The sequence below is a fragment of the Octopus sinensis genome, linkage group LG10 (assembly GCF_006345805.1).
Source record: "Octopus sinensis linkage group LG10, ASM634580v1, whole genome shotgun sequence".
Taxonomy (NCBI): domain Eukaryota; kingdom Metazoa; phylum Mollusca; class Cephalopoda; order Octopoda; family Octopodidae; genus Octopus; species Octopus sinensis.
Window position 1 is genome coordinate 59,922,710 of NC_043006.1, and position 26,811 is coordinate 59,949,520.

At 39.8% G+C, this 26,811-nt stretch overlaps 2 protein-coding genes across 2 annotated transcripts in view; one reads left to right on the forward strand and one right to left on the reverse strand.

The window, feature by feature from the left end:
• The window catches only part of LOC115216236 (leucine-rich repeat-containing protein 9-like), a 110,575-nt gene extending 106,418 nt beyond the window's left edge, over window positions 1–4,157 (reverse strand). Inside the window, exons 1-3 of the mRNA XM_029786345.2 lie at window positions 4,119–4,157; window positions 2,350–2,446; window positions 51–269 (exon numbers count right to left, since the gene is read on the reverse strand). Coding sequence (XP_029642205.2) covers window positions 51–269; window positions 2,350–2,394 — 264 coding nt within the window. The 5' untranslated portion in view covers window positions 2,395–2,446; window positions 4,119–4,157. The remainder of the gene's footprint in view (window positions 1–50; window positions 270–2,349; window positions 2,447–4,118) is intronic.
• A 21,162-nt stretch (window positions 4,158–25,319) lies between these two features.
• LOC115216787 overlaps window positions 25,320–26,811 on the forward strand; it is a 77,388-nt gene continuing 75,896 nt past the window's right edge. Inside the window, exon 1 of the mRNA XM_029786358.2 lies at window positions 25,320–25,448. The gene's annotated coding sequence lies outside the window, so the exon portion shown is untranslated. The remainder of the gene's footprint in view (window positions 25,449–26,811) is intronic.

Below are 26,811 nucleotides of genomic sequence, written 5' to 3' on the forward strand. Positions count from 1 at the left end.
AAGAACTTCTTTTAGGCAGAGTCAGAGTGGCTAAACGAGATGTCACTTACTTTTAATCCACACTGACACATCCAAAGCTCTTGCAGGTTGGGCAGTTGACGTAGTCCATGTGTGCAATCAATGCATTGCTGTATGATGACCAGTCGTTGAAGGTTCGGGAAATGGTGAAATCCTTGAATGTTTGTCAAACCCGAGAAAAACATCTCCAGCTCATGTACGTATTTTCCTTCTTCCCTGACATTTGCATATGACAACCCATTGGCAGTGCACTGAAAAAACCCATACATACGTGGGAAGGATAGAGAGATAGAAAAAACGTATAAAGAAAAAGAGAGAGATGAGAAAACTGTTAAATATATTTAACCCTTTAGCATTCAAACTGGCAATATCCAGCTAAAATATTCAATCTCTTTATGTCCAAACCGGTCAGATCTGGCATCTCAGACCTATCCTGCAATGTCATTCTAAAAATAAACAATCAGGTGCAGGAGTGGCTGTGTGGTAAGTAGCTTGCTTACCAACCACATGGTTTTGGGTTCAGTCCCACTATAGCCTCGGGCCGACCAAAGTCTTGTGAGTGGATTTGGTAGACGGAAACTGAAAGAAGCTTGTTGTATATATGTATATATATATATATATATATATATATATATATATAATATATATATATATATATATATATATATGTGTGTGTGTGTGGTGTGTGTGTGTGTGTGTGTCTGTGTTTGTCCTCCCAACATCGCTTGACAACCGATGCTGGTGTGCTTATGTCCCTGTAACTTAGCGGTTCGGCAAAAGAGACCGATAGAATAAGTACTAGGCTTACAAAGAATTAGTCCTGAGGTCAATTTGCTCGACTAAAGGCGGTGCTCCAGCATGGCCACAGTCAAATGACTGAAACAAGAGTAAAAGAGAGTAAAGAGTAATCACATCACAGAAATCTTGAAGCAATAAGATAATGCATGATTAATTCAAAACAATTTGAATGAATCTTCATCATCGTTTAGCGTCCGTTTTCCATGCTAGCATGGGTTGGACGGTTCAACTGGGGTCTGTGAAGCCGGAAAGCTTCATCAGGCCCAGTCAGATCTGGCAGTGTTTCTACAGCTGGATGCCCTTCCTAACGCCAACCACTCCGTGAGTGTAGTGGGTGCTTTTTACGTGCCACCCGCACAGGTGCCAGATAGAGCTGGCTAACGGCCACGAACGGATGGTGCTTTTTACGTGCCACCGGCACGAGGCCAGTCAGGGCGGCGCTGGCAACGGTCACGAACGGATGGTTCTCTTACATGCCACCAGCACTGGTAACTCATCTGCAATTTCCATTGATTGATTTCGATTCTGATCCTCACTTGCCTCAACAGGTCTTCACAAGTAGAGTTTTGTGTCCCAAGAAGGGAAGGTATGCATACGTAGGCTATAATAGTCTGAATGTTAATGGGTTAATACTTTTTTAAAATCACATGTACACACACACAAGTTTCAATTTATATATTAGGTGGAATGAAGTGGGATGCGAACAAAATATTCGATTCGTCATCATTGTTCTTTTAATGTTCATTTTTTTCCATTACTTGCTTGGAAGAAAGAAGTGGGCATAGTGCATGAGCAGAGTGAGAGATGTATGGTGGAGGAGGAGGAGGAGAGATAATTTGTTGGCTCAGTGGGGATTGGTGGGAGCCACACGGTGATGGAATGATAAGGTTGATGAACAATAAATGCATTAGCATGGCCGCAGCTCTGAGCTGAAACTAGAGAGAAGAAAAAAAGAAAAAAAAAATATATACCCAGGCTTATTCCCCATTTGTTTTTTTGTAGGAGGGGGTGGCCACAAGACACATCAGGCATTCCTGCATGGTGTAAAAGGCGACTAAAAGGGGCAGGAGTGAGGGGATAGGGAATCCGCTCCTCCTAGTAAATCCATATTCCTAAAAAGATGGCAAGAAAAATATACATACATGTACATTTAATCTCATATATGAAACCATTAACTAACCACATATATATATGCACACACGCAGGGCTGACTTTAAGTCAATTAGACAGATCTGTTCAAACTAGGCACTGTGCCAAGAGAGGGCCCTGTGTTAAGAGGGGGCTTCATGCACAAGCTTGGAGGATGCTGTGATGAATTTTTAACCTATCATTGTGGCTAATGGTGGAGCCTCAAGCCCTCAACGCTTTTTGGCTGAGACTGGTGTACGACATGAAGAATAAAACAGCAATCTTCAGCTTTTGTAGAGTAAAGGGCCCCACTGACAATTCTCTAATTGGGTCCCGCTTCCTAGTGCTGGCCCTTCACACACATACACACAGATAACAGAAACTGGTAACACAAGAATTTCTTACCACCTCCTCAAGTTGATGCTCCTCTTTGTAATTCTTCGTGTCCATTATTTGTCAGATAGTATGAAACTATCAGAGGTATTCAGTTACCTTTGGAACTCTACAAGACAAAAGATAGAATGGCAGAGAAGAGAACCAAATATGTTTTTGTATTTAATCACAATGTGTATTTAAAATATTCTGAATGAAACTTCTGTCAAAGTCGATTCCTATTTTCACCCTTCCTTGAATTGTTGTTGTTGGCATCCTTTTGTCTCGGGAGACAATGGAGTTGCACATAAACTAATCCAGTCTGGTTTTTACATTTCATGTCCTGTCCAGTCTTGTGCAGGCCTGGGCTAGATGTAAGAAAATCCTGGGCAGCCCAATCGTCAGGATTCCTCTCTTGACCTTGCTGATGTAATCCAAAGGAGTGCAGAGCATTATGTTTGGCACCAGCTTGGTTGCAGGAGCTGCCAGAAGAGTGTCAAGTTGAACATTAAACCGCCTACGGGGCTCCACTCTGGATTTCTTTGATGGTTGTTTCCTTTCTATAACCCTGGATAGGGGCCCATACCGAGTACTGTCAGCAGGAGCCAGATGAGCCAGGGACTCGTGTCAGGCAGAGTCGTCACTCCCTGAATTAGTGAAGAAAATCGCTACCCACTACCTCCCTTGAGTATAATAGTTGTAACTGTTTAGCTGAAGTTACAATGTTTGAGGAGATCTATGACCAAAGATACTCCTGCTGTGGCCATTTTTATATTTATTTCAATTACAGTGCATTTAGAACTACATCATCCAAAGTCTCCAGTCTTATTTGTAAAATGGCACACTGTAATTTGAGGGAAATTGGACTGTTAATTCCAACAGGTCAAGCAACCACACCAAAGCTCCTCTTATTATCGAAGAAGTAAAAGCCACTCATACGGTCAATCGAACTGTCGAATCAGTGGTATTCCACCATACATAATAATTTCATTGAACGTTAGATGGAATACTTGTGGTATTTGTTTTGATTCTTTGCACCCCGAGTTGAAATCCTGCCAAGGAGAGCTTTGCCTCTATATGGTCTTTTGAAGTATCAAAAATAGTAAGGTATTAAGTTAGGAAAAGACACACCGGTCGTGACTTTTGATTCTCGGTTTGCTTGATGAGAAATGACCAGGGCTTAAACAACAACAACGACGACTATAATAATCATAATGCTATCTCACATAAATACAAGACCATATATTTTTTTGGCGGAGGGGCAAAGTCGATGAAATCGCTGTAGTAATAATCAATCCCAGCAACGTAAAAACCGAAGTAGATATAGGTGAGCTTTCAACTGTGAATGTAAAGGGGGTACAACTGAGATTTCGACTGTGAATGTAAAAGGACACAACATCTTGTACAATTTTCTCCTCAAATGTCAAATATAAATAACTTGTTGAGCCAACAAGGGAGTTACTATATGGTCGCTAGACCTACTAGAAAGAGCAGTAAAATACCCCTCAAAAACATCTCACCGTTTTAGAAAGAGACATGTCAGATAACGAGGTTCTGGGTTCATGGTACATATGGTGGTAGTTAAAGTAAATAATACCGTGTATCACAAGTTTTTTTAAACAACAACAACAATATATGTCCACCACTACCAACTTTTAACAAAGTAGAGAAGAACCGTGATTAATTTAATCGACTCGTACTTTATGTTACCAACTCCCGAAGTACGGAAGGCAAAGATTAGCCTAACTACCTTCTAATGCTTTATACAAACAACAACAATAAACAATAAAAGTATTTCTTACGTAGCATGGTGTCGCTTGATTTGTAACAGCTATATATATATATAGTATATATATATATATATATATATATATATATAAACAGAGAGAGAAAGAGAGAGAGAGAGAGAGAGAGAGAAAGAGAGAGAGAGAGAGAGAGAGAAGAGAGAGAGAGAGAGAGAGAGAGAGAGGAAAGTAAATTAGCGAGAACAGTAGTAGAAAATAGTTATGATGTGACTTTCGTTGTATTAATTTTAAAAGCGTTAGGTCTATAAGCCATACGTTGCTACATAACAGCGGACTGAATTGAAGTAGGATTTATAAACGTAGGGAAATAAGATGTTGCAACGTTCATGCCTTGACCAGAGCTGCCATTATTATTATTACTACTACTACTATTAGCTGTGATAAACAGGTTTTTCTTATAGTTTTCCGGCAAGTGTTAAGCGAATATATATTTGAATTAGTTACAGCCACGAGTAACTGAAATCGCTGCTTTTGATTGGATAATTAGTAGTCATAGCAACAAGCCAAAACATATGCCAGTAGTTGTCCTTAACAACGTTAAAGAGAGAGACAGAGAGATACATATAAAGAGAAATGGATAGATAGAAAGTAAGAGACGAAAGAGAATGTATGTCAGAGGAAGGGAGAGAGAGAGAAAGCCAGGAAGACTTAATGGACGGACATTCTAACTTGGAAAGAAAAGCTGCCGCATCGCCAAACTAGTTTTAATTTTTCAAAAAAAGTTTAAAACCAGGCTGTTAGTAAGCTTTCCTTTCGACTATAAAATATTTAAAATATTTTATAATACATTTGTTTAAAGAGATCCTAATTTATCAAAGAAACTTGAAAACAACAAAAAAACAGTAAAGCGCTTTAGTATTATAAAAGCGAAAATATAAAATATACCACAAATAACTAAAGCAAAAAATAAGAAAAAAAAAACAGAAAAATAACTTTAAAATTTTACAGCGGAAACAAAGAGAATAATTGTAAAAGATAAAAAAAAAGAGAATAAATACCCCACAATGAACAGTGACATCGTAAAGGAATTAGAGGTTAAAGCCGGTGTTTTACAGCAATTCATCCATGAAAAATCATCCTACGAAGTTGAACTCAAACAAGATATGCAGAGACTTGACAAAATGAAAGAAACGAACGAAGATGAACGTGACATTGCCGAACAAGAAGACATGATGCGTGAGGCGAAAAATATGATATTCCAAACCATGCAAAGATTGGAGGTGGCTTACGATGATTTGAAAACCTTCCATGATAAAGTTCAACAAGAACTCAGTGAAATTCCGTCCTTTTTGGCTGCTCAAGAAGTTCTCTTGTCTGCCCAAAAGATTCTAAATCATTAATATATGAAATATGAGGGCGAAGAGATACGACAGTGTTATTAAGTTGTTATGAATTAAGTAATGGATTGATTAGATTGTTCAGTCAATAAGCTAATGTCACCGTTTTGTTGTTATTGTTGTTTTGTTTATCCACACATCTCCACTGCCCCACACCGCCTCAAGTCGGCTCTGATTAAACAGACAGACACGAACATAAAAGGGTATTCCAGCTAGGATCATCACATCTTTTTTTTTTTTTTTTTTTTTTTTTTGTCGCCAGGTATATTCAGGATATTCCCTATGTTCTTTCGGAAGATGACAGGGGGAACTTTCTGAAAGAATGGCTTACTCTTTCTTGCAGGCCGATCCACAACATAAAGGCGCTATCTATGGTTCGTTTCACTGTTTTGTGTGTATGTATGTGGAGGAGTTTGTTTGGTTTCTATCGATTGCAGATTGGAGATTATCTCTCTATATATAAACGGCAAAATGTCTGTTTGTGTGTTTGTGTGTGTATCCTTTATACAAATCCACAATTTTTCAGTTAGATGGCTCGCACTTTCTATGGTCATTCAAAACCGTCCAAGGGTGGTCGTGCACATCTTTACATTTCCCCAATCACCCTGCAAAGCCATTAAAAAATCAATAGAAGTGACTTTTTTGTGAATTTTCTATCCAAAACCCAATCAAAATGCCCGAAACTTGATATGCCAATTGAATGCCAGCTCGCTGTATGTGATTAGTTGGCGATTTGGACAGTACTCGCGTGTATGTGCGCACGCACGCAGCTGTATATGCATGCACTACCACGGGTCATAGTGCTCATTAGCTCTTTCTTTCGGGGTCGATGAAATAAGTACCGGTTGAGTACTGGAGTAGATGTCATAGATACCCCTGCACCTCAAAATTACTGACCTTGTACCAAAATCAGAAAGAATTATTATTGTTAAGACATCGAGAAAAGGCGGCGAGCTGGCAGAATCGTTACCGCGCCGGGGAAAATGGTTAGCGACATTTTTTCCGACTTTGTTCTGAGATCAAATGCCACCGGCGTCAATGAAATAAGTACCAGTTGAATATTGGGGTAGATGTAATCGACATGCACCCTCTCCCACAATTGCTGATCTTGTACCAAAAGTTGAAACCATTATGAAGACCGGGGTGTGTGTGACACAATTGTTAACACGTCAGGCAGCATGCTTTACAGCATTTCTTCCGGTTCTTTCCGTGCTGAACAAAAATCCTGCCGAGGTCACATTTGCCTTTTAAACCTTCAGGGTCGATAAAGCAAAGTATTAGTCGAGTACTGGGGGCGATTTAACCAACTTGCCACCGCCTCTCAGAATTGCTGGCCTTGTGCCAAAAATTGAAACATGATTGTTATTATTATTAACAAAATGCCTTGTGATATTTAGTTACGTTCCTTTACCATTTGATTGCTATCGAATTTACTTGATAACTTTTTCCAGAAGATTAAACAAAATACCAGTTAAATGTTCTGGTTGATACGATCAGTGGATTGAAACAAATGTTAGTGCACCTTGCAGTAGCTCTTTCGTTCAGAGTTCGAATTTCGTCGAGGCCTATTTTTCTTTTCTTCTTTCCAGGGTCGATAAAGTAAAGTATCAGTCAAATGCTGTGTTCGATGTAATCAGCTTTCTCCTTCCCTCAAAACAGCTGGCCTTGTGTCTAAATTAGAAATTATTATTCACAAAATACTTCGCAGGGGTTAGTCACGTCCCTTTAGGTTCTGATTTAAAATTCCAGCGTGGATGACTTAGCTATTCTCTAGCGGATAAAATAAAGTACTAGTTAAATACTCGGGTCGATATGATTGGGAGAGTGGTGAAAGCATTGGTCAGAATGCAGTCCCTTCCGTTCTGACTTCAAACCCCGTTGATGTCACCTCGCCTTTCAGCCTTCCGCAAATCTGGTTGGTTTGATATCCCTACAAAGGATCCTGGTTCTGAATGGAATTATAGCGAAAGACGAAAAATTTCACCTTTTCCCAAAAGATAAAATAAGGTGCAGATCAGGTACTGAAGTCGAAATAATTGATCCCCACCTACAATTTTTAGCTTTGTGCCTAATCTGAAATCATTATCATCATTATTATAATTAAGTAGAGAACGTGCAGAGTCGGTAAGCGCATCGGAAATATGCTTAATGGTATTTCTTTCGCTTTCCTACGTTCAAAGTTGAAACCAGCTGAGGTCGACTTTGCCTTTCATCTTCTCGAGGTCGATGAAATAAGTACTAGTTGAGGACTGGGGCCGATGTATTCAACTTAACCTCTCTCTTAAAACTGCTCGCCTTGTGACAAAACTTGAAATGTCTGCGGTGGGGTATACAATATTATTTTCTTCTGTCAGGAACTATTCTTCCATCCATCCATTTTGCCGCCCACTATTCCTGGAAGAGTGGTGGGTAGAGTTCTCAGGTACCTCCTCTAATGGGGTTTATCAGAAACAGGCGTCATTAAAAGTTCCTGATGGATTCCCAAGCGTGACAAGCTACGACTCTGGATATTATACAACCATCTTGTTCTTGGTCTGCTTTCAGGTTTCATGCCGGTTGGCTTAGCTTGAAGAATCTCTCTTGAGATCCTTTTTTGCGGCATGCTAATCACATGTCAGGAACTATAAAAGAACACATCTTTATATATAAAACTGAAGTTGTGTGTGTGTCTGTCTACTCCGATTTAGATTCCTAACTACTCCCACATTTTGCGGTGCAGTTTAACCAAAAGCGGGTGTCTTATAGTCGTGATTCATATCGAGCCCTTCTGGGTATTAGTGCGCGTCTACGATGAGTCTACGATTTAAAAAAAAATTTCCATCATTTTCCGCATTTTTAATGCATTTTTGCTCGGTTTATATGAGGGAAGTAACTCTCTAAAAATGCTTATATAGTTATTTCCCTTACAAACCCGAGCAACGCCGGGCGATACTGCTAGTTTTTAATAAAAGTTATTTTCTATAACAACCTGTTTGAAAAGATGGTCTCATTTAGCTACCTCGGTGCAAAACTGTGACTAACAACTTAAATCATTTACATTCACTATAATATATATTGTGAAACAGCAGTCAAGTAATGTAGTCCTCCATTACGATTCCATTCACATCAGCGATCCATACAGAAACTGACCATTCATCCTCCAAATCCAAGTGGCACCGTAAAAATTTCCAAGACATTACAAAGATTCTCCATCAGAGACCCTTTAAATGAATATATACTTAAACTTGGCTGTGTACAACTACAAAGGCACATATGAGAAGTAATCATACACACGCGCGCTCACACAGACTCTCACACACACAACACTTGTTTTCAGCTACCGTGTATCTAAGGAGATGATAAAACATTTTAACCTTTTCTTTTCTTTTCTTCTTTTCCCTTCATTCCCCACCCCGTTCTTCTTATGCCCTTATTATACCGACACATCAAATGCAATGTTATTCGTACTGAAAAAACGCAGTCCTTATTGTCATCAACCAATACGGGTGGTGCAGATGTTTTCCACTTTTGTGTTTTTTACCACCCGAAGTTAATTCCCCTCATCCACGGCTATTTGAACCCTGTCTTCATACGATGTTTCTTGGTTAAACGGACCGAAATTATAACCACCTGTAGTTCTAGTTCGATGTGCATTGAACAGAAATCCTTTTTCCCAACCATACATATATTACAGGGACGGCCAGTTGGACAGGATCCGGATCGAAGCTAACCTTAGAAGAAATCTTTAAGAATGTAACCTCCGTCCATGCAGCGCACTTGACCAAGCCGTCACTGACGACACTCGGCACACACTCCGGAAAAAAAAGCTTAACGGCATTTCGTCCGTCATTACGTTCTGAATTCAAATTCCGCTGAGGTCGACCTTGCCTTTCATCCTTTCGGGGTCGATAAAATAAGTACCAGTTGAACACTGAATCGATGTAATTGACATACTTCCTCTCCCGAAATTGCTGGCCTTGTGCCAACATTTGAGATCATTACTATTATCATTTTATTTATTCGGTTAATTCCTGATCTATCTATGTCTATGTCACGTCTCAGTTCCATACCGCAGCTTAGAGACGCAAAACTTTCCTCAACACACGAGCTGTTCCAAGTATTGTTGCCATCTGGATACTTCCTAAGAAATTTGGTATTTGCAGCGTTTGAAGCCGGAATATTGCTCTTTTTGAGATGGTCCCAAGTGCACCGATCACAATAGCTACCACATTCACTTTTGAGACTCCATGGATTCTTTTCACTTCCAATCCTAAGTCTTGGTACTTTCCGAAATTCTTGCCCTCTGTGTTCACAATATTCTGCTCTGCAGGTATATCTACATCAATGCAGGTCCATTGTTTAGACTCCTTCACTTGGAGAGTGATATCTGGTCGGTGGTGCTGCAACTTTTTGTCTGTGTGTATTGGTATATCCCATATGAGTTTCATCTGCTATTGGCAAAGGTTGATGCTCATACCACTTGTTGGAAAATTCTAGCCAATACTTATCGCACAACTCCCGGCAAATTCGCTCTACTACTTTGTCATGGTATTTTATTTACCCCTTTTGCTCCAACTTTGAGTATTCACTAATTATATGTTTATTACAGACTAGCAGTATCGCCCGGCGTTGCTCGGGTTTGTAAGGGAAATAACTATAAAGCATTTTTAGAGAGTTATAGCCAAAAAGTAGCAAAAAAATGGAAAAAAAATTATGGTAAATTTTTTTTGAGAGTTAAAAAGGTCGAGTTGCGTCCCCTAGACAGTCTGTGGTCTGTGTTTCTGATTCTCGACCCCATATCGAATTTATCGATTTTTTTCAGAACTGGGGGAACTTTTCAAACTTTTCGCTGCGTTAGTTTTGAATTATGACATTGGGCTATGTGTGTGTCAAGTTTCATCAGAATCGGTTGAAAGCCGTGGTCAGGGTGAGGGTACAACCTAACAGACACACAGACACGCAGACAGACAAACTGCCGTTTATATATAGAGAGATAACTTTCCATAGTCTACACAAAGGTGATACTGCTGTCTTATCAATGCTACATTTGATTGAGTCAGTTCGTAAAACTTGTCCTTAGGCAGCAAGAATCCATCCTTCCGTGCCCTTCGAGCTGGCAGAATCGTTAGCACGCTAGAGGAAATGCTTAGCGGTATTTCGTCCGTCGTTACGTTCTGAGTTCAAAATTCCGCTGAGGTTGACTTTGCCTTTCATCCTTTCGGTATCGATAAATTAAGTACCAGTGAAACTCTGGGGTCAATGCAATCGACTAGTCCCCTCCGCTCAAATTTCAAACCTTGTACCTATAATAGAAAAGATTATTATTATTATTATTATTATTATTCAGTAGTTTTATTTTTATAGCGTGCTTTCACTTCACTACCGAGCGCAGCTCTGTGTGCCTTGGGTATGTGCTGTGATTTGTTGTGATGCTCTGATGGTTATTGTATGGAAAGTGTTCTGCGTAGGATGTGTGCAGTGCCTAGTAGTGCAATTTTCTGTATGTTATATGTGTTTGTAAGTCCCGGTGTTTTTGTTATGTATTTGTCTGAATATTTTTTTATCATGCCTAATGCGCCTACTATGATAGGAATTGTTTCTGTTTTCAGATTCCACATTCTAGTTACCTCTATTTCCAGGTCTTTGTATTTTGAGAGTTTCTCCATTTCTTTTAGAGACACGTTGTCATCTGCCGGTACTGATACATCAATTAGAAAGCATTTTTTTTCTTCATGGTCTCTGACAACTATATCTGGTCTGTTGGCCTTAATTTCTCTATCTGTGTGTATCGGCATATCCCAGAGTATGGTTGCTTTCTCGTTTTCTGTGACCTTTTCTGGTGTGTGCCTATACCATCTTTTTTCTGTTGTTATTCCATAATGTTGGCATAGCTTCCAATGTATGTAAGTTCCAACTCTGTCATGTCTGTGAATATATTCCTTCTTAGCCAGGACTGGGCAGCTAGAGATAATATGATTTATTGTTCTTGTCCATCTCCACATATTCTGCAGTTACTTGTAATATTTCTTTTCATTACATGTTTTTGGTAATTTCTGGTGGGGAGGCTTGGTCTTGTGCTGCAATTAAAAATCCCTCTGTTTCTGCTTTGAGTCCTGAGCTTCGCAACCATTGCTGGGATTTTTCTTTGTCTATTTCTTTTGCGTTTAGTTAGGTCCAGTATTTACCACGAAGGGGCTTTTCTTGCCATCGTTTTATCATGGTTCGTTGCTGTTCTTTTTTAGTTTGGATTTCATTTTTTTTATAGCTTTTGTTGTTTCTTCTTCTTCTTCTTCTTCTTCATGTTTATTAGGAGGTATGATTTCTTGTTTGTATTTGTCAGCTTCCTTAAATACTGAGAACAGTTTTTTGTTTTGCTCGTGTTTTGCCGCTATCTGGATCAGTTTTCCTTCCTTCTGAAGTAGATATTTTTGCAGTCCTATGCAAAAAATTGTTATTTTATAGTAGTTTTCCAGCTGTATAAGGCCTCTACCACCTTCCCTACGTTGTATATATAGTCTTTCTATGTCAGATTTTGGGTGATGCATCCTCGATCCTGTCATTATTTTTCTTGTTTTCCTGTCTATTTTGGTCAGTTCATTTCGTGTCCAGTTAAGGATATTGTAGCTGTAACTTATAACTGGGACAGCTAAAGTGTTGATACCTATTATCTTGTTTTTAGCATTCAGCTCTGTGTTTAGTATTGATCTAACTCGTCTATAATATTCTTTTTTTATTTTCTCTTCATTTGTGTGTGTGTGTCTTATCTAGTTCATGGATTCCTAAGTATTTGTAAGTTGGCTTTGGTCTAATTCTTTTATTTCATTTGCTTCATCTAGTGTGATGTTGTTACTCTTAACTAGTTTTCCTCTTTTCATGGTTACTTTGGCGCATTTTTCTAATCCAAATTTCATATCTATTTCTTTGGTAAATCCATGAACTGTCTTTAATAGTGTTTCCAGCTGTTTGTCATTTGCAGCGTATAGTTTTAGGTCATCCTATATAAAAGGTGGCTGATCGTTTTGCCGTAACATTTATATCCGCATCCAGTTCTATTTAGCATATCAGATAGAGGTGACAGTGCCAAGCAGAAAAGGAGTGGAGAGAGCGTATCTCCCTGGAATATTCCTCTTCTAATGGGGATGTCTTTGGTTTTCATGAGTCCCTCTTTTGTTTGGAGGTGTAGGACTGTTTGCCATTTATTCATAGAGTGCTCTATGAATTTTATGATTGTTGGTGCTACTTTGTTAATGGCTAGTGTTTCGAGGATCCATGTGTGGGGGATGCTATCAAACGCCTTTTTGTAGTCAATCCAGGCCATACTGAGGCCTTTCTTCTTTCTGTGGCTGTCTTCAGTTATGGCTTTATTAATCATTAGTTGATCTTTACAGCCATATGAGCCATATGAGCCTTATTATTATTATTATTATTATATTATTATTATTATTATTATTATCATCATTATCATTATCATTATTATTATTATTATTATTATTATTATTATTATTATTAATTATTATTATTATTATTATTTTCTCTTTATCACAGGTTTTATTGGAGCTCCTGGAGTCTTGCCTGTGTAGCAGGCTTACTACCTGCACCCTACGGTACCATGCTATTTGTTATTTTCAGCAATCTAATACTTTTCTGATTATTCTGGCCGTGCCAAGGAGGCAAAACTTCTGTAACAGTTCTACTGGGCACTTTATTCCAATTTCGTTTATATTTCTCTTGAGGCCTTCTGATACTGTTCCCAAGAACCCGACAATATCTGGCACTATCTTCGCCTTCATTTTCCATAGCCGGGCAATTTCGTAGTTAAGAGGGCACTATCTTTTCGCCTTCGCCTTCATTCTTAACTATTCGTGGATCGAAGGGGCATGCAACGTCAACTATATAGCATATGTGGTGCACCTTATTCACCATCACTAGATTCGGTCTGTTATGCGAGCACCTGATCTGTTTGAAATGAGAAATCTCAGAGAATTTTGCTAGTCTGCGACTCTGCCACTATCTGCGGGTTGTGCTCATACCACATCTTACCTCTCTCTAGTCCCCGCTTTTCGCACAAATTCCAATGAAGCACTTTCGCTACCTCAAGTATTCCCAGGTATTTATAGCTGGATTGAAGTTGAATTGCTTTCATCATTTCACCACTTGGTAACCATATACCTTATGTACTGTGTTATTGTTATCGCCTAGCTGGAGGTATGTTTTTGGAGCGCTGTAAGTTTATATTTAATTCACTTCTTTTAAAAGGTTTTATGCTGTATTTTGTTGGTGAAATCGTTTTGCAAACCAGTTGCCCTTCTGTGGGAATGGAGGTGGGGGGGGGGCTGACGTTTCTTGATCAAAGCCCCCATTTTGGGGTTGATACAAACGTTTTTGTTTTCAAATTTCTTCGAAAATTTGCTTCGAAGAAAGAAAGTAAACATTGAAAATGGCGACGAAAAACGGGAGTGAGGAAGAAAGGTGGTGGTACGGCAATTTTCTCGAGGACTTTCTCGTCCTCCCCACCATGATTGGCAGTAGACAGCTGGAAGAAAAGAAGGAAGAAGAAGAAGAAATGAAGAGTCAAGAAAAGAAGAAAGAAGAGGAAAAGCAGAAAGAAAGCGAGAGGAAGGTAAGGAGTAAAGTCTTCCTCACTACATTGAAATCGTAGAAGCACGCAAAACAACATTGAAAGCAACTGCCGCGAAGAATCTAACGAAAGTGGAGTTAGCGGTGGGAAAGAAACTTTTGCAAATATCACGGCAGCTAAGGAATTGGTTAACATCTCACTGGAAAACAAAATATAAAAAACTAAACAAGGCAGCAAAATATACGGAAATGAATGGAAGGAGGGCAGAATCGACGCCTCCAAGCGACGTGCTCGAAGCAACAGCCAAACGGACAGTTGTCGTCTACAGGTGCGTGAACACAAAGACAAGGAATTCGAAAATGCTAAACGCGACCAGGTGGAAAAAAGCCTTGAAAGACATGTGGTAGGATATCCACCACATTTGCGGGAGTGGCGCATTTCGATGGAGTAGAGGTCCTTTTTTAAGACCGAGGAGCAGGCGAAACAGAATTCGGTGGTCACACGTCGCACCGAGAAACGTACATGGGAATTACGAATTACAGTACCTGGAGTCCCACAAGGCTAGGATTTATGGTGGATTCTCGCCTGTATTTGTTCGGACTGCGGAGAGAATCTCCTGGATGTTAAATGATCGAGGAGAGAGAATTAGGTTTGGACTATCTTGGAGGTTCTTCTTCACATGAAGCCGGAGCAGTTAGAGAACGTCCTAGACCTGATTTCCCTCTCCAGTGGAGTAGAACTAAGGGCGAACGTGGAGGGCAGATGGCTGAGGTGCCACGATTGAGGTTCAACAGGTCTCTTACGGTTTCACTACCTACAGAACCAGAAGAGAAGTGCAGAAAAAATGTCCAAACGAAAGTACCACAACCCATGAGTCAACAAAATCAATGCAAACAACAACAACGACAATAGAAAAGCAAGGGAATAGAAACAGATATTGAACCCAAGGAGACAAAACAGGCATGTTAAGTAAAGGTGGGAGTGGGAGTAGCACCAGTAGCTGAGGTGGAAGTTAGTGTAGCAGAAGCAACAACAACAACAACTACAAGAGCACCAAAACAAACAAAACCAGAAGAAAACATACAAGACGGACTCCTCCGCGCATTCAAGTAATGATGAGGGGAAGCCCCCACCCCACCAAAAGAAATACAAGAGACACAGAAAGGGAGAAATCCAAGAAACGGTAAACACAGACACACTGATGACAACACCAACACAACATACACCAAAGTCACCAATACCATCACAAACACCCACAACAAACTTTAAAAAGAAAATGCTAAACGCGAGCATGTGGAAAAAGCCTTGAAAGACAGACGTTTCCAGCTGGCGGACAGGTTCAGACTGGATTTCCCGAACACTCCAGTGTGGACATGGAAAACAGTATTGGGTCTTCCAGATCTTATCTAGACAGGGTATTTTGTAGGCCAACAGATAGGAAGAGCATAGGGTGTTCACAATCTGAATTCATCAACTACAGACCACAAGTTTGTGATCTGTACTGTTGACCTAGATAGGCTCCATAGGCAGGGACCCAGATACTGGAAGCTGAACGTGTCCTTCCCGGCGCGTCAAGCTTTCAGAGACCGGATTGGCAAGTTGGGTGGTAGGTGAGGGGAAAAGGGAGGCGGGAGACTGCAGGGCGGGTTCGGGGGGAGAGAGCAGATGCACGGTCCACCGAACGTGCTCTGGCAAGGGCGGTGTGGATAGTGGTGAGGGGATATCCACGTAGGATGAAGTGGCGAGCCATGAGTTGAGACTGAGTCTCAAAGTCATGGTCGTCACTGCAGAGCTTGCGTAGACGGAGGAATTGGGAATAGGGGATGGAAAACTTGGTGTGTTTGGGGTGGGAAGAGGAGAAGTTGAGGTATGAGTGTAAGTCTGTGTGTTTATAGTGGATGGAAGTGGTAAGAGTGGAGTGATGAATGCTGACCGAAATGTCAAGAAAGGAGAAAGAGGTGTCAGAGATAGTGCAGGAGAAATGGAGGGCAGGATGGAAAGATTTAACAAAAGAGAGGAAGGAGTCTAGATGTTCGCGGGAGAGTGAGGTGGCACCGACACAGTCGTCAATATAACGGCCATATAGTTCCGGAGTGGGACCGGTGGGACTTGAGAATATTTGGGCCTCAACATAGCCAACGAACAGGTTCGCATAGTTGGGGCCCATTCTCGTTCCCATGACCACTCCCGAGAACTGCTGGTAGAAATCACCCACGAACGAGAAGCAGTTGAGTGAGAGGACAAGTTCGGCCAGACGAACGAGTGTAGAGGTGTAAGGTTGTGGATTGCTTCGGAGGTCCAGGAAGTGTTTCAGTGCACGCAGCCCATCGTGGTGAGGGATCACTCTCTCTCTCTTTCTCTCTCTCTCTCTCTCTCTCTCTCTATATATATATATATATATATATATATATACATCTATATATATATATATATATATATATATATATATATAGATATATATATATATATTATATATAGATATATATATATATATATATATATATGTATATATATATATGTATGTATATATGTGAATATATATATATATTGAGAAAAAATGTTGTCAGCATTTTGGAAAAAATCTTTTATTTCTTCATTATATATATATAGTTGTGTCTAGGGAGAGTTATTATGCCAATATTATTCACATAAAGTATCTTACAAACCAGATACACATATGAATTATATATATATATATATATATATATATATACTAACATTAACATCCACAACATATTCAACAGGTCAGCTTCTAGCATTACGTGTTCCATTAACGACAATAGCAAACATAATATACCACAACCACCACAACAAATATCAAATATTCCTTTCTCTGAACTGTCAACTAGATTTTATTATCGTACTCTTTTGCTCAACCTACCTAGTGTTGATATCTTCTGTGTATATTGCCCCGCAGTTGCATAGAGTTTATGGTTATTTGATAAAAGAAAACGGTGCATTCCAAATATACTGAAAGCAAGCTCTAAATTATTTTCTATTTTTCTGTTTACTTCTGAGTTTTTCTATTATTGTCCTTTTGTGTACACACACACACACACACACACACACAACACACACACACACACACGAGCACAGTCACGCTCATATGTATAAACAGACATACATACACGTACAGACCACATACATGTATTATATGTTAGCTGTCCATAAGTAAGTCAGAACAAAAAGCATTTTCAATATAAACAATAGAGCTGGGGGCATATAGACTCTAGACAGGGTCGGTATTTGCAAAAAGTGGAACGAAAAATAACAGAAAATATATTTCAAGAGGAAAGAGGAGTTATTTCTCGTGGATTAATGTTAGCCGTGGGTGAAGCATGTAAACTGTAAGCGTGTATACAATTCAAAAACGGACAAGATTAAGACGCAAAAATATATTTCCGCTGATGAGGGTTTCACCTGAAAGTTTCACTTGTCGAGTAGAGGAAAGCACTCTAATCATGTGAATTTTATTAGAATGATTTTCCTCTCCACCTAGCTGTGACTGCATCTTGTACTTCCATTAGGAGACGGCCTAGAACATTCCAGCAACTAAATTGCCGTATAAACGATAAACGTCGCCTTTTTCAAGCCTAGCCAGGCTCATGGGCCCGGTTTCCCGGTTTCTGTGGCGTATGTTTCCCCCAGCTGGACGGGATGCCAGTCCATCGCAGCGTTACTCAAGAAACAGGAAGAGATAGTGAGAGAAAGTTGTAGCGAAAGAGTACAACAGGGACCGCCCCCCCCTGCCGGAGCCTCGTGGAACGTCTAGGTGTTTTCGCTCAATAAACACGCACAACGCCCGGTCTGAGAATCGAAACCGCGATCCTCCGACCGCGAGTCCGCTGCCCTAACCACTGAGCCATTGCGCCTCCAAATTGCTGTATAGCTAACTAAATATGTAACATTTCACCTTCCATGGGTTTAAAGTGCCCCGTTGCGTTGACGTATTTCTGTATACACGTCATCCTATTGGTATTGGTTGGCCCCACCCTTCGTTTTGTTTTGCATTAACTATTAACTCGGCAGTTACTGTAAACCCTACATGAGCCGCAGCTTGCGGGTACTAACTAATATGTTTTGATACTAGCTGTGCAGCTGAACGAGATCTGTAAGTTATGTCTATTAAATATCTCACTAATCTATGGTCCAGCGTCAAATCTTTGTCACTAATTTAAGGAAGACCCTACCCACTCAGGTAAGAAAAACTGCTGACCAGATAACTTTGCAGCGGTACTTTTCTTGTGGGTGTTGGGGCTGGGCATGTAATTAATACGGCCTTGAAACTGCTGGTTGCCAAAAGCCTCGTTATAGAATGGAGTCTACTTCATCGGAGACATTTATTGTGCGATAGATTCGAGATACCCCCACTGACACCCTTTACCAGGTTTTTAAACTCGATAAGCGAGTCATAGGCAGCTGTGTTGATGTACGAAAGCTTCTCGTTTGGTTTTGTGTAAAGATCGTCTGAAACTGTGCCCAGATCGAGTGTTACATCTAATTACTGTTTGGTTATTCTCTATTGTAATCTTGGGTCTTAGAGTATTAAGAGCATGTATCAGGTTTTTCCTGCGCTTGTCCATCTCTAGAGATGGCTAAAATGTTGTCTCCATGTAAGCCAAAGCATATTCAAAGGAATTTCGTATCTAGGGTCTAGTATAAAGAAGCCTATATGGTCGGAGATATACTCACGACCGTCAACATAAAGTCTATGTACTTCCATCATAACAAAGGCTATGCGTTTCCAGTCATAGCTGGAAGCTTGTTGCTTCAAGCATCACCAATGTTTGAAAAGTTATCGATATTGTCGAGTGGCAATATTCGGCACGAAACCAACTGTAACATTCTGACAAGTTTTATGCCATAACCAGTAAAATATCACTTGACAATAAAAAGCATATAGCAATTGAAAGGTCACGCATTTAGCCGGAAGGCCGAATAAAAATTCTTTGTCAGCGACAGAAGCAGTATTAGTTCAAATCAATCATCTCTGTATCACACATAAAACATATATATTGTTGAAAGCATTCTAAATTTCGGCATTCATCTTGCGAAAGCATTTTTAAATTGGCGTACAGTTTAAACAACATAAATATATCTGTATCAAGTGATAATCGCCCAGAAGCGGTGGTAGTATTGCTACATTCGGATTTCTACGCTTTTGAGTTTCATCTTTAGCAAGTATTCACTGGTACAATATACTAAGCGAAAATAGGCTGCAAGCTCAAATAGTTAAACAGTCATTGTAAGATTACCGACATAGCATTTAATCAATAGGCTGAATAAAGATTCGTTATTATCGATGGAAGCAGTTTTAGTTCAAATTAACGAACTGTGTACATTCTTAAAACACACACACCACACACACACACACTCACACACACACACACACACACACACACACACACACACACACACACACACACACACACACACACACACACACACAGAGTGCGATGAGTAAATTGTCACCATTTTATATTTTTAATTTCCCGTATGTGCATCGTTTGTTTTTGATTTTGTCGACTACACAGTTTTGTAAAGTCAGTTGGGGACCGTTTGTGAGAAAAACAGCACCATGACGCAATTCACTCTGCCAGAAATTTGGAAATGATATGCAGTACTGCTTGGCATTCGCACATGTAGCTCCAATACGAACATTTCAGAGTGTTTGCGTGTCAATCTGAGTGTTTGCCGTTTCCACAAAACGTACCGGGAGTGATAAAAATCAAACATCCAGTCAGCATCATAGTGTTTGGAGTGATCACTAGTGATGGCGACGTTATACCCCCATTCATGTTCCCACAATGGCCTCAGACTCAACACGGAGGGTTACATCAAGTGCCTGGAGGAAGTAGTGCTACCCTAGGTGAAGAGGATGGCTGCTGGAAGACCCTTTGTCTGGCAACAGGATTCTGTACCATATCACAAAAGCAGGAGAATCCAGTCATTGTTATCAGGCAATTTCTGCGAGCACATCATCCCTAACATTTGGCTACCTAACTCGCCAGACTACAACCAACCTTGATTATTTTATGTGGGGCGCAGTTGAGCGAAAGAGCAACAAAACTCCTTGTAACACCAAAGATAAATTGAAGGCAAGAATTTTGACATTTACCAACTTAAACAAGGAGACCGTCCAGAAGAGTTGCAGGAAATTACGAAGTCGTCTGGAGGCCGTGGCGATTTTATTGAATAAATTTACTCTTTAGTATTTGAAAATATTTCAAGATTTTTATGTAATTTTGGTAAATATATCTGTTAAAATCAGATGTCAGTGTTATTTTCATCTTTGTATAATTTAGACGACAATTTATTCACTGCATCCTGTATTCTCTTATTCCTTTACTTATTTCAGTCATTTGACTGCGGCCATACTTTAGCCGAACAAATAGATCTCAGCCTAGGTCTCTTTTTGCTGAACCGCTAGATTACGAGGGCGTAAACGCACCAATATTGGTTGTCAAGCGATGATGGTGGGACAAACACAGACACACAAATACATGCACACACACACACACACACACACACATACACACACACACACACACACACTCACACACACACGACGGGCTTCTTTCAGTTAGACAGTCGATCTCATTGAAAAACCTCGAAAATCAAGGCCCATACATCAACGGGACGTTACGCTGCAAGCTATGCATAACCGAATGGGCTATACTTAACTCCAGAACGGAGATTTTCGGGTCATGTTTGCATTTCAGATTTCTGCTGGTCTTTTGGGAACCGCCGAAAGTTGACAGCTAACGGGAGACGGAGATAATCCCCTATAGTTTACTCTTATAGCTGAACTAGCAGCATAGCCCGGCGTTGCCCGGGTATGTAAGAGCCCCTAGTAGGCAACGACTAATCCCAATCTAGTCCTTTCACTCTAGGGAACGAAGGCGCATGTGTAGGTTGCAATGTCTTCTCTTCACTCCCAAATAACTATCAAACAGCTATCGATAATTCAACCCAACCAATTCCTACCAGGAAGAAATTACATTCGAGACTTTACCCCCAACACCGCCACTTCTGCTAATAGCTGCTGCAGCCGCAAGTTATTCGAATACTTTTTTTGTTTAAACTTTCTTTATAACTACCACCCCAAACGTTTTACCTTAAATTTTTGACGTACCATAAGGGTCCTCGGACGCTACTTGCAAACTCTTGGTTTATTATAAACAGCTTTTGTCGTGTGCATCAAAAAACCTTTTCCATTCGTTTGTTCAGTTTGGTCACTTTTGACTTTTTCGTTGTTGTCACTCACATTGCTGCCCGCTTTTTTGCCGTTTTTGTACATTTTTATACATTTTGAGATACTTACCCCACGTGTTCCGAGAGTTAAAAAGGTCGAGTTGCGTCCCCTAGACAGTCTGTGGTTTGTGTTTAATACACAAATCGGTTTGCTATGTGTGCCACATATGATTTAATTAACCGATTTTTTCCAGTAATAAAGTATCCTATTGGAATAAAAAGGGCCATATAGCTCCTTGGAGCAGACATGATGCTCGCTGTGAATTTAAAGAAAATTCCTACCAATTTGTGAAAGATATTGTCGAAAATATGTCATCTTGAATTTGAACGCGATTTCCCAAAATGACATGATTTTATCGATTTTTTCTGATGGTAAGGTATTGCATGGAAAACTAACGTCAGAATTAAGTTTCTTAGGGTAACATTAAGCTTCATCATGAGTTTGGTGAAAATCAATTGCAAGTTGCGAAAACTACAACAGAAAATGTGTTGCATATAAAAAGCTTAGATTTTCGACCCCATGTCGAATTTATCGATTTTCTTCAGAACTGTGGAAACTTTTCAAAATTTTCGGTGCGTTAGTTTTGAATTATGACATTGGGCTATGTGTGTGTCAAGTTTTATCAGAATCGGCTGAAAGTCGTGGTCAAGGTGAGGGTACAACCTGACAGACACACAGACACACAAACAGACAAACTGCCGTTTATATATAGAGAGAAGAGATGATAGCGGTACGAGCGGAAGTCGATAGTCATTAGCAAAGGGAGATAATACAGACTCTTCCCCTCCATGTTTTAAAGAAGTCATAGGCCAACAGGTCTTGAGGTCTGACACGATATGTCACAAAGTTAAACCATCTATGGACGGGAAACCCAGGGTAACCCCATAAATCGGCCTTCATCAGGAATATATATATATATATATATATATATATATATATATTCTTTATTTAAAAGCAGCAGAAATATAACAAAAGCTGTTACTCAGTTTCACGTTCCCGTTCGTCGGACAGTTTTGTTAAATTTGTTATATTTCTGCTGCTTTTAAAGCATATTACTCTACCTCTGGTACTTGAGTACTCGTTTTCCCACCTTGTTTTACATTTATGTACTTACTCCGGTATATATATATATATATATATATATATATATATATATATATATATGATGGCGCATGGCTCAGTGGTTAGAACGCCGAGCTTACTATCGTGAGGTTGTGAGTCCGATTCCCGGACCAGGCTGCATGTTGTGTTGTTGAGCAAGTCACTTTATTTCACGTTGCTCCAGTTACTTCAGTTGTAGAAATGAGTTGTGACATCACTGGTGCCAACCCGTATCGGCCTTTGCCTTTCCCTCTGATAACATCAGTGTTGTGGAGAGGAGAGGCTGGTATGCATGAGTGACTGGTGGCCTTCCATGAGAACAACCTTGCCCGGACTTGTGCCTCGGAGGGTAACTTTCTAGGTGCAATCCTATGGTCATTTATGACCGAAAGGGGTCTCCTCCTATATATATATATATATATATATATATATAAAATTAAATAAGGGTAGAAATTGATATTAATCAATTAAAACCAGTGGCCTTGCATATTTAAAAAAAAATCCGAAGATTAAAAAATTTTACATACAAAATTTAGAGGATTGACTACTAAAAGTGGACAGCCTGTATGCTAGATATAGACGTCAAAATCGCCATTTTCTCTGTGGAAAATGGAGAGTTTGACGTCTATATCTAGCACACAGGCTGTCCAATTTTGGTGGTCAATCCTCTAAATTTTGTATGTGTGTATATATATACTCTTTTACTCTTTTACTTGTTTCAGTCATTTGACTGCGGCCATGCTGGAGCACCGCCTTTAATCGAGCAACTCGACCCCGGGACTTATTCTTTGTAAGCCCAGTACTTATTCTATCGGTCTCTTTTGCCGAACCGCTAAGTGACGGGGACATAAACACACTAGCATCGGATGTCAAGCGATGTTGGATGGGACAAATACAGATACACAAACATATACACACACATACATATATATATATACATATATATGACGGGTTTCTTTCAGTTTCCGTCTACCAAATCCATTCACAAGGCTTTGGTCGGCCCGAGGCTATAGTAGAAGACACTTGCACAAGGTGCCATGCAGTGGGACTGAACCCGGAACCATGTGGTTGGTAAACAAGCTACTTACCACACAGCCACTCCTGCGGCTATATATATATATATATATATATATATATATAAAACTCTAGTTGTGTGAGTGTCTGTCCCCTTCGATTTAGATTCCTAACTCCTCCCACATTTTGCGGTGCAGTTTAACCAAATTCGGGTATCTTATAGTCGTGATTCATATCGAGCCCGTCTGACTATTAGCGCGCGTCAACGATGAGTCTACGATTTTAAAAATAATTTAACATCATTTTTTATTCCATTTTAATGCATAAAATGCATCGTGTGTCGATGGTGGCGGAGTTGGCGTCCACGCTCACAGCTGCACCTGTTTGCTTCTCCCCCTTCCCTCCCTCGTGAAGCTGTGGGGAAGGGAGTGTAAAGAAATCAACGTCGTAAAGCGTTGTGAAGGAGACCAGCGTTCTTTTAGAACAACGACTTCATGGCTTGAAGACACCAAAACAAAAATGACTAAGAAAGCCCGAATTTATAAGGGAAGTAACTCTCTAAAAATGCTTATATAGTTATTTCCCTTACAAACCCGAGCAACGCCGGGCGATACTGCTAGTATATATATATAAAACTGTAGTTCTGTGAGTGTCTGTCCCCTTCGATTTAGATTCCTAACTACTCCCACATTTTGCGGTGCAGTTTAACCAAATTCGGGTATCTTACAGTCGTGATTCATATCGAGCCCGTCTGAGTATTAGCGCGCGTCAACGATGAGTCTACGATTTAAAAAATAATTTAACATCATTTTTTATTCCATTTTAATGCATAATTTTTCGTGTGTCGATGGCGGCGGAGTTGGCGTCCATGGTCACACCTGCACCTGTTTGCTTCTCCCCCTTCTTCTCTCCCTCGTGAAGCTGTGGGGAAGGAGTGTAAGGAATCAACGTCGTAAAGCGTTGTCAAGGAGACCAGCGTTCTTTTAGAACAACGACTTCATGGCTTGAAGACACCAAAACAGAAATGGCTAAGAAAGCCCGAATTGGCATCTATAGTGGAAGTAACTCTCTAAAAATGCTTATATAGTTATTTCCCTTACAAACCCGAGCAACGCCGGGCGATACTGCTAGTATATATATATAAAACTGTAGTTCTGTGAGTGTCTGTCCCCTTCGATTTAGATTCCTAACTACTCCCACATTTTGCGGTGCAGTTTAACCAAATTCGGGTATCTTACAGTCGTGATTCATATCGAGCCCGTCTGCGTATTAGCGCGCGTCAACGATGAGTCTACGATTTTAAAAATAATTTAACATCATTTTTTATTCCATTTTAATGCATAATTTTTCGTGTGTCGATGGCGGCGGAGTTGGCGTCCATGGTCACACCTGCACCTGTTTGCTTCTCCCCCTTCTTCTCTCCCTCGTGAAGCTGTGGGGAAGGGAGTGTAAGGAAATCAACGTCGTAAAGCGTTGTCAAGGAGACCAGCGTTCTTTTAGAACAACGACTTCATGGCTTGAAGACACCAAAACAGAAATGGCTAAGAAAGCCCGAATTGGCATCTATAAGGGAAGTAACTCTCTAAAAATGCTTATATAGTTATTTCCCTTACAAACCCGACCAACGCCGGGCGATACTGCTAGTATATATATATAAAATATCTGTAATTGTGCATGTGTTTATTTACACTTTTGCCAATAAATACCAAGCTTAAGATAAGTACCGAGGTGAGATTCTGATTGATTGTGCCCCAGCATGGCCCGTAGTCCCATTCACTGATAGAATTTCAAAAATAAGAAAAAAAAAATAGAAGCATTATTGAAAGCGGTTACAGAGATTAAATGCTAAAGTCCAATGTTCATCAAGATAGTGGTTTCTGAGCAGACGATTTTACTAATCTATTCTAATAAAATCCTTTTATACTTTCTTTGTGTGTGTGACATTGTGTATGATTGCGTTTGTGTGACAGTGTCTGTGGTTTTATCTTTCGTTTTTTCAATACTTTTCTATTATCTGTTGTCGTGTCGAAAGTTTATTTATTCTTGGATCTAATTTGGAACAGGTAAGTTATTTAATATAAATACGTTTATTTAATGAATTTGTATTACGTTTTCCTTTTTTTAATATGTTTTTTTTTCTGTGGTAATATATATTATTATTTTCATAATTATACATATCAGTTAAGTATTCACTGAATAATACCACTTATTTATAAAATATTGTATTAAAAAAAAAAATTCTTTGCGGTCTTCAAATAAGAAAGGCTTTGAGAAAGAATTTACCATAATTTGACATGTTTTCCCAAAAGAAAGTATCCATATCTTTTGCAAACACTTCTAGGCTGGTAAATTGATGTGGATGATATCAAATGTAATAGATATTACAGGAAAAGAACTGATGGTTCAATCCAAATTCTTGCAACAGAGTAATTTCCGTTGAATAAAATAAAAATCATTAAAGCGACGGACAAAGTGCTTAACGGCATTTCTTCCGGCTCTTTACGTTCTGAGTTCAAATTCTATCCTGTTTGACTTTACCTTTCATCTTCTCGGGGTCAATAAAATAAGTACCAGCAAGGTGCTGGCATCAATGTAATCGACTTACCCCCTCTTTCAAATTGCTGGCTTTGTGCCGTCAATTCGGTGTATGTGTGTATGCGGATATATATATACAAACAGATATATATATATATATATATATATATATATATACAAACAGATATATATATATATATATATAAGGGTAAAGACCCCCTTCGGTCATGAATGACCATGGGATTGCACCTAGAAAGTTACCCTCCAAGACACAAGTCCGGGCAAGGTTGTTTATGGAAGACCAGCAGTCGCCCAGCAGTCGCCCATGCATACCAGCCCCCCCTCTCCACGCCACCAGTGTTATCCAAGGGAAAGACAAAGGTCGATACAGCTTGGCACCTGTGACGTCGCAACTCATTTCTACAGCTGAGTGAACTGGAGCAACGTGAAATAAAGTGCCTTGCTCAAGAACACAACACGCAGCCCGGTCTAGGAATCGAGCTCACAACCTCACGATCGTAAGCTCGACGCTCTAACCACTGAGCCATATATGTATATATGTATATATATATATATATGTTTGTTATTTTTTAACATTTTCTTGTTTCAGTCATTGGACTGTAGCAATGTTGAGGCTCCACCTTGAGAGTTTTAATCGAAGAAATCGATCACAGTTCTTGATTTAAATTTTACTAATTTTTCTTGTACTAACTTTATCAGCCCTTTTGCCGAACCACTATGTTACTAGGCATAAATATACCAACATCGTTTGTTAAGCGGTAGACAGTGGTGCTGGTGACAAACACAGATGCAAAAACACACACAGGCGCACACACACACAGAGGCACAGACACATACAGAGGAACAAACAGATGCACACACATATACATA